General features: G+C 38.1%; 1 protein-coding gene across 1 annotated transcript; it reads left to right on the plus strand.

Annotated features, from left to right (window-relative positions):
• The first annotated feature begins 752 nt into the window (after positions 1–752).
• LOC129372751 (SAM pointed domain-containing Ets transcription factor) lies at positions 753–8,947 on the plus strand. Its single transcript, XM_055050234.1, has 6 exons — positions 753–1,234; positions 5,154–5,595; positions 6,205–6,402; positions 6,518–6,565; positions 6,820–6,954; positions 7,818–8,947. Exons 2-6 carry the CDS (start codon positions 5,154–5,156, stop codon positions 7,994–7,996), a joined length of 1,002 nt encoding a protein of 333 aa, XP_054906209.1. The 5' UTR covers positions 753–1,234; the 3' UTR covers positions 7,997–8,947.
• The last annotated feature ends 87 nt before the right edge of the window (positions 8,948–9,034 follow it).

Genomic DNA, 9,034 nt, shown 5'->3' on the forward strand with positions numbered 1-9,034 from the left:
AAGATTAGGGCTGAAGACAGGGAAATCCTGGAAGAAATATTGTTTGAGGTTGCAAAAGAAGTAGAGCGTCACCTTCCAATGAGACAAAAACATTAAAGATGAAGATAAAATAAGAGAGGAATGGCTTGAATAAAAATAAATATATGTATTAAAAATGTGAAACCTCTGTTTGACCTGACTACGCTTGAACTATTTCACCAAAAATAACAGACAAACATTTCTCTAGTTGTGTCTAGGTGTGTAAAGTTGGCTAGCTCTGCTACTTTGTGTTTGTCTGCTCCATAAAATCCTATATGTTAAAGTTTGAGATTCAAAAAATGTGAAAAAGTTCAGGGGTCATGAAATTTTTAAAAGGCACTCTACCGTTCAATCCAGGCAGTGAGAAATGCAATGAGATTTGCATAAAATCAGACAAAGAGCACATAGAAAACGCTCATGCAAGTCTAAATTCAAAACAAAAGTAAAGTTTTAATGCATACACTTTGAATAACTGCATCAGCCACACCGAGTTTAGTGCAGACAATTTTAATAATTGCATCAGCCACACCAAGTTGCCATTACTCTCCACTCTTATGGTCACCAAAAGATACATTTTACAGGTGAATAGTAACAAACTAATAGATGCCGTAATTCCAAAGTTTTTTAAAAGTAAAAGTAAATGTCAAGGCCAGAAATACAACAAAAAGGAAACGTTTGGAAATAAATCTAAGTGTACTTATCAACTGAGCATGACTAAAATTAGGCATTTGTCTGTAACTCTTAAAGTGGCACTTTCAATTTTCTCACTCAAGCTCTGAAGTCAACTATCAATTTGGACAGAAACTCAGTGCTTGCATGGATACACACGAAGATGAAGACACACACACATGCACGCTCTGGGTTGTGTGCGTAAGTAAACACAACGGCCTTATAAATATAAATTGCAGTCAATGGTGCTGGAATTCCTTTGCTCTCAGCCACCCAGTCACTTGTCCTCTCTCCCTTTCACTTTGTACACACCCCCAGCAGGTGCTTTCACTTGAGGTTTAGTTTGCTGTTGCGCTTTAGGCTGTGTCTTTTAGGTTCAGTAAAATTGTGCCAAAAAAAGCTTGCAAGGGGGATCCCAGGCTGGAGCCTGGGGATCAGCATCAGTCATCAAGGAAAAACAGACTGTGGACTGCCTGCTTCACCTTCGTTCATAGGCAAGAACTGCATCTGCATTGAAGCTTTCTTCCATCAGAGCATCTTTGCAGAGGTAAGAAGACACCACTCAATCCTAGATCCTAAATATTTTATGTTTGCCTTTGTGATTCTTCTCTTTAATATTACAATTTAAAAGGGAACAAATGTGCAGCTCTTTGTCAGGAGTTAAAATGATATCATTTCATTTATTTTAGAAACCAGAAGATTGCTGCACGATTGAACAGGCATAGAAACGACAATAAACCTTTAAATTTTAATTGTATTAAACTCTTTCAACAGAAAGTACGTAATCCACGTCATTATATACAATTCTAAAGGCACTTAATGATAAAAACTGTTTTAGCACAGTTGCATCTATGCATTACAAAATAAACTTGATTCCGACATTGAAAATATCACTTTATTCCTATAATTGCTGATACTTTGCACATTCAATAAATTAGAATATGCATTTCAACAAGACTCTTTTATCAGTTCAATAGTACCTTTTGAAAAATAACCTTTAAGCAGATATCAAGCCTACTTTTTATTAGGCTCACATTTCGGTGTTTTGTTTTTTATTAGTCTGATATAATCACCAGGTTGGGATTCCAGTGCCATCATTGTCAGAAATAAAGATGGCTATCTGCTCAAGAGCGATAAAAGTACTGAATAAAAGTTATAACAGTATAAATGAATTTTCTCTTGATAAAATGTTTTAGATTTGAGAAGAGAACATTAGTTGTAATTTTATGGGGGAATTTTCCCCTATATAATTTTTACTTGTTTTGAAGTGGCAGATTTTTGCCACTGTAGGTTGAGAAAATTGTGTATTATAAAAAAGATTGTGACGTCCGTGCACTGATAAATTATAAATCACTCATCATTTCAGGAAATAACTACAATATCTGAAAACTAAAATTATCCACATTCTGCTCTCACCAGTGCTATTAATTTCTAATGATATTTCTTTGTTGCTGGAGAGTGGCAACCCAACTAAGATTGCTATTTTTCGCTAAGGAGTTTTTAATAAAGTGAAAATACTTCTAGAACTGGGGTTCCTTTCAGTTTAAATTCTTATCTGAAATTTGTCTAGATCTTTGTCTTTTAGAAGAATAAAATGGAAAAAGAATCATGACTGCATTTGACTTGCATGTGAATTTAGCATAACAGCAAATGATTTACTTGGAGATTAAAAAGCTTTGTATTAACCAGGAATGGGAAGTTGTGGCCAAACTCAAATCTATAACTCCGGCAGGTATAAAGAAGTGATGAGGCTGCAGTTACACCGCATAAAAAACAAAAGAACAGGTGACAGTATATATGGCTCTTAAAATCCCATTCTGATGTAGATGCTGACAAAGATAAATATCCTCAGTAATCATGAAAATGAACCATTCGGATAAAGCTTCATGGGCTTGGGTGATATAACTTCCGCTCCCTCATCCATCTTCCCAGGTGACAGGTTTATTTGCTCATCTACCAATGTAGGTTTGATGGCTTATCTCAGCCATTTAGTACAAATACAATCCTCCAACAGAATTAATGAGGACTAGCAAAAAAAAAAAATTCTTTGCTTAAGTTCAGTTTCCAAGGATATTGGCCTGATGCCCATGCACCTGACTGCAGGAATGATTCATCCTGAGCACCATCATCCCCCAATGCCAGTTAAGACAACCCACATAGGGGCTAGTAATTACAATCCTGCTGAAAAGATAAGAAAAGAAGCTTTGTGATGGTATTCAGAACAGTCTCTGCAGATAATGGAAAATGTGCTTCTATCTCTGATTCATAAAATAAGCAAATGTCCATAAACAGACTCATGTTACGTCTGAATGTAATTTACAGTGTGAGCTGACCACCTGCCTTTATTAGTATTGCCATAAAAAGGATCTAAATGAGCGAATCTAACCAACAGAGGTTCATCCAGTAAATAATCACATGAAGCCATATGATGCTCCTTCCTTCAAACTTGTTCTTTGCAAACAAACTTCCTTAGTTTGCTCAAGATTCCCATGAGAAATAATAACAAGGAAAGGAATACAAAAAGAGATCTTCCTTTAACACTCACACTGCAAACAATCACACATGGCTGTTCACACTCCTTCAACTCTAGACTCAAATAACACCAGCAGAGTTCTCTACCAACATGATTTTCACCATTAGATAAATAATTTCAAATTACATTTATGGTCTTTTTTGTTCATAAGAACAAAAGTAGAGTATTTATTTTAAACAAAGCCAATACCTTTTGGTTGTTTAATTTCAACTTATTAAATTTAATTTGAACATTTTGGTTCATTTTCTGACATCAGCCATTTGAGATCACTGGTTAATTTGAAGCTCAAATGGTTTCACAAGTCTGCAAATGCATTCAATTCAGGAGGAAGTAGAAATCAAGGATTTACTACTTGGTCTCAAGAATTATTCCTTTTAGCATTTTTTTTTAATTCCAATGAAAATAGAGGATATTTTTGCAATAAATAACATCCGAGACTGTAGGAAAGAAAATGAAACCAATCATAGTGAAAAGACATCAGCTTCCCAGGAAGGAGTTCTTTTCTTTGCAGAGTAAATGGAGCAAGCTCTAAAGCTCCTGAAATGAATATCAGCGTCTTGACCAAACTCATTTAGAGATCAGTCAGGGCCTTAATCCCTCTCTCAACAGGGGGTGTGAGCTTGTATCTTTTGCCTGTGTCCTCTCTTCCTTTTGGAAGAAGGTAATATGGCTAAATTTGCTTCGCTAATGGGTTTAGCGCAAGCTGTTGCACAGCAGAGTTGACATGCAGCAGCAAGCTGGGAAACCAGAGGTGTTTAATCTGACTCCTGATGGAGAAAAGTGGAGGATGGGCTCAAGTTTGCCAGAAGTTTGGAGATAAAAGGAAGAGAAAGGAGGAGGATCTTATATTGGGGGGGTTAAGGAGAAAGGGCTGAAAGAGAAATCTTTGCAAAATATGAGAATAACATGATTCAACTTTGGAGAGGTTTGGAAAATAAGATATCTCTTTTTTATCAATGTACATTTTTGTTAGAAAAGAAATCAAATCTAAAATTTTGCTCATAACTTGAATAAATCCCATCAAATTTATTCAGAGCTTAGCTTTAAAGTTGCACAAAAAAATATAATTATACAAAAAAGTATAATTTATTGTTATCCAAACTTTATGAGACTTTAATTGTTTGCCCTGATCTGAATCTGAACATGTGCTCACTGGGGACACACTTCCTTTACTGCCACCTCAGACACAATCACTGATAACCTGGTGTGTGGCAGTAGTGTGACTTCCCATATGCCAGATGTGGCAGGTAGAAATTATTGGTGCCATATGCGAGATTACTCTTTTGTCGCAGGTTACGTAGGAAAATGTTCACTTTGGCTGATGATCTCCTGTTCGGGAGAACCCCACACCCATCAATAAAGGTTTTCATTTGAAAAAGATTTTTTTTGTGGACACATGGTTTCGGGCACATTTTGTTCATGTTCTTGTCTTTATTATCTTTTTGATTAAAATCTCCAGCTGACTCTGGAGACAGAGGGCTGCCAAGACGGTACCTTGAAAGCCTGAAAGTGGCAGCAGGGCTACCTCAGGTCTCAATACAAGTCATCCACCCCCAAGATGAGAACCATTCTGGGCCACTGACCCACAAATAAGAGACTCAGTCAAATCCATTTTGCCTCATGCCTGCCAGGGGTGGGTGTCCTTTTACTCTCCCTTAAGGTTTGTCTCCAGAGAATCTCATTTTGACTTTGGGGAAACTATAAAGGAAGAACTACCTAGGCTCAAATCAGCTCCTTGTGTAACACAGGATGGGGTTTCTGGGAGGATAGTCGGTGCTTTAGCACTTGGAGGAATAAGAATAAGACATAATTTGACATTTAAGCTCCTACAAGGTTCAGATGTTAGTGGGGTATTTACATTGATACTTTTTCCTGGCGTCTTCCAGGTCATTCTTGCATGACTTTCAGATCTTCTCTTTGTCTTTCTCCTCAGATGTCGAATCCAGTGAGCAGCTTACCAGAGAGCTCTGACTTCGTGTCCCGGATTGGGATGACAGAGGATTCACTCGTCTTCCGCGAACGAAACAGATGCTCTGAAGACCCCTGGGACACAATTGACATCAAACCCAACATAGAAGCTCTGGAGCGTGGAGCGGGCCTCTATCTCTCCTGCTACGACATGCTCCTCACTGAAGATGCCGCCTGGGTGGTGAAGGTTTCGGAGGGGTCCACGGCTCTAGCCGTACCCATGAATCGTATGGAGAACCGAGAGGAGCCAGAGCAGTGCCCTGTCATTGATAGCCAGGAGCATGGACTCTCCCCTGGGCTTGAGGGTCAGATGGAGGATCGTTCTCTGGAGCAGGTACAGAGCATGGTTGTAGGAGAGGTGCTGAAGGACATTGAAACAGCCTGCAAACTTCTCAACATCACCCCAGGTAGGCAGTTCACCAACACCACACCTGTTGCTGCACTTCATCATTTAGAGGAACCTTAATGCATCTAACTGGCAAAGTGAAATGAGCATTGCTCACTATTTGCAGAGAAAAGAATTATTAAGTCAGAGAACCAATCTTACTCCCAAAATCAACACATTTTTGTGTAAATAGCCCAGCTAAGATCACATCTGTTCCCAATCATATCCTTACTGACGCAAACTCATGTTTGCCTGCTCCAGGATCTGTTTAATCCTGACCTTTTGAACAAGTTTCCCTGAATTGTGACAGTGATGATTCTCTCCTGGCAGCAGCCGTGTACACAGTCTTAAGGGCGAGGTCTCGCCTGCTTGGAAAGCAAACAAAGGAAGCAGTTTTGTGCATTGTATTGCTTCTGGCTGTTATAAACCTACGTGATCCCCAGTCATCTGTTCACCTGATTAGGACTGCGGCAATATAAAAAAGATAACAACTTTATGTACTTTGAGTTATGCCTGACAACATTCGGAGAACATAGACTTGAAAATGGCTTTGCGTAAGCCAAATGTTGCATATATTATGATTATTCTGAATAGGTTGTTTGAATTTCTTCTGTTTCATACCTCATTACAGACCCTACAGAGTGGAACATGGGGAATGTCCAAAAGTGGATGCTGTGGACTGAACACCTGTACAGGTTGCCCAACGCAGGAAAGGCCTTCCAGGAGCTGACAGGGAAGGATCTGTGTGCCATGAGCGAAGAAGAGTTTCGGCAGCGCTCCCCACTGTGCGGAGACACGCTGTACGCTCACCTGGATATATGGAAGTCAGGTATATAATGTCTTCATTTATTTAAGAAACGACAAAAATAAATGAGCAAGTAGACTTATCTCTAGGTGGAATTAAACAGTGTGAAAAACTGATTGTCTGTCACCTTCATCTCCAGCTGCCTGGATGAAAGAGAGGTGCTCAGCTATAGATACCAAAGCTACAGGTAAAATTGATTTCCTACTGCTTTTTCTTGTATTTAAGAACATTACCAAACCTTAATGAAAGCTGCATTAACACAAACAGAAGGCGGCTCAATAAATCTAAAGTGCATGTTTCTCCCCTCTCTTCACATAACCAATTTACTTCACCATTTATAAATTCACAATTCTAATTATTACATTTCAAATATCTTGGTGACATTTTAGTTGGTTGATATCAACAACCTAAAGGAGCACATGCCTGTGTTTTGTTGTGTAGGCTGTGAGGAGCTTTGGTCCGAGGCGGATTCATCCTGTTCGGGTCAACCGATTCATCTGTGGCAGTTCCTCCGAGAGCTGCTGCTCAAACCTCACAACTATGGTCGCTGTATACGCTGGCTCAATAAAGAAAAAGGTGCAGCATCTCCTGCCATGTCACTAAATGTATTTTAAAGGAGAATGTCAAATAGGAATGCACAAAGTAGTGAGATTTCAGAGCTGGGGGCTCTGTTTGTTGTTCATAAAATGTTGTAATTTAACTAAAAAGAAATAAGTTTTTTTTTTCATGAGTGGAACAAGACAGTTTTATGCTGAAGACCTGTTATAGAAGAGAGAAATAAAATGAACTTGGTTAGAGAGGACTCTTCATCTGTTTTTCCTGCTTTAGTAAAGCTACTGTCACCCTTGCAGCACAGGCAGCTGCTGCAGGAGGTCAGAAAAGCAACAATATAACATAATGTTTAAGATCCATTTACTGATATTTGTTGTGTGTTTTTGACCACTTAGAGAGATAGTTATTGTTGAGAATTTATTGATTATTTCCCAAACTTGATGAAAAAAAACCCTCAGCATTGAATTATTTGCTACCAGAATATGTAGGATAGACAAGTCTATGTATAAATATCATTCATTATTATACCTTAATATTTATCAGTACAACTGGATCAATCTCAAACCATGTGTTTCTAGTTATTTTAAATGAAAATAATTTTAACTCATATTCATTGTCATTGCAGTTTTTCTGGAACTGCAAAATTATGGATGAAACTTATTATTTGCTTATATAAGAAGGATAAAATGTATGATTAGTTTCCAATAATATAACTTTGTATTTTTCTCCAATTTATCTTATTCAACTATTTTTTATTTAATAAAAAAATAAAGTGTTTGACTAGTGACTGAAGTACAAATATATATTTACACTTTGTTTTGTACTTGTCACTGTGTGTTTTTTGTTTGCTCCGCTTTGTTTTTAAAGATTCCTGTTTCTCCCTGCAGGTATTTTTAAAATTGAAGACTCGGCTCATGTGGCGCGACTGTGGGGACTCAGGAAGAACCGACCTGCTATGAATTATGACAAGCTGAGCCGCTCCATTCGGCAGTACTACAAAAAGGGAATCATCCGCAAGCCTGACGTGTCTCAAAGACTGGTCTACCAGTTTGTTCACCCAGTATGAGGCTTCAGGAGTTGACTTATGACGATAAAAACAAACTATATCTAACAATGCACTTGAACAATTAAACCCAAGATGAAAAATGACTATGGACACATGCACTGATAAAGGTGCCTTCCTCTGCAGAAGCAATGAGGATGAGAGAAAATATTTTGTCTGATGCTTTTTGTTCCTGGTGCAGAATCAAGCAAACACAGATTACAATAAGCAAACTGCCTTGTTGTTTGGACGGCCTGCCAGGTGATGGTTCCATGATTAGATTCAGATATCACAGCGCCACACCTATGCTTTAACAAACAAGCTTCATGTAGTTGCCTCTTTCCAACGCCTATGCTTGTTATGACTTCTGTTTCAGTCATCCACACTGCCACCAGGTAATCTTGTTATCTAATTTGGGAAAGTATAGGAAAGGACACTTCAGCAGTTTTGATGAATTTGGATGCACAAATGCAATTCTTAAAACTTTCTGTGGCGGAGATGATAAGGCCAATTTTGTTTTTGTCTTTCTCTGTGATAAGAGTGACATTTTCTCTAACAGCACTGCTGAGGCGCTTCATTGGTTTAGCTTGTCACTTTCAACTGATTAAGTCAGCTTTATATAGATTGCATTTTAGGTTGCTGATGTTTAAGGCACAACGTGCTGAAAACCAAATATTATCAATTCACTGTCTCGTTGCTAACACGGAAACAGCCTAATGCAACTATTACAGATGTTAAATGAAGTGGGTAGTAACCATGTGGAGTGCCTTGCATCTTTGAAAATAAGATGTTCACATTTTTCTATAAAATACACAAACATTAGTGTATTTCATTAGGATGGTTTTATATAACAGAACACAAAGTAAATGTGGAGTAAAAGAAAACATTGTCTAAATTTTTACAAATAAAATTCTGAAAAGTGTGGTGTGCATTTGTATTCATCCCTGCTGAGTCCATACTTTCACTGATCACCTCTCTGTGCAATTAGTTCTGAACCTTGGAGCTTACGCCTCTACCAGCTTTGAACATAAAAATCTTGCCCATTTCTTTCCAAAATATGCT

This window comes from Poeciliopsis prolifica, unplaced genomic scaffold, assembly GCF_027474105.1.
Source record: "Poeciliopsis prolifica strain line A6 unplaced genomic scaffold, Auburn_PproV2 SCAFFOLD030, whole genome shotgun sequence".
In the NCBI taxonomy this organism is placed as follows: Eukaryota; Metazoa; Chordata; class Actinopteri; order Cyprinodontiformes; family Poeciliidae; genus Poeciliopsis; species Poeciliopsis prolifica.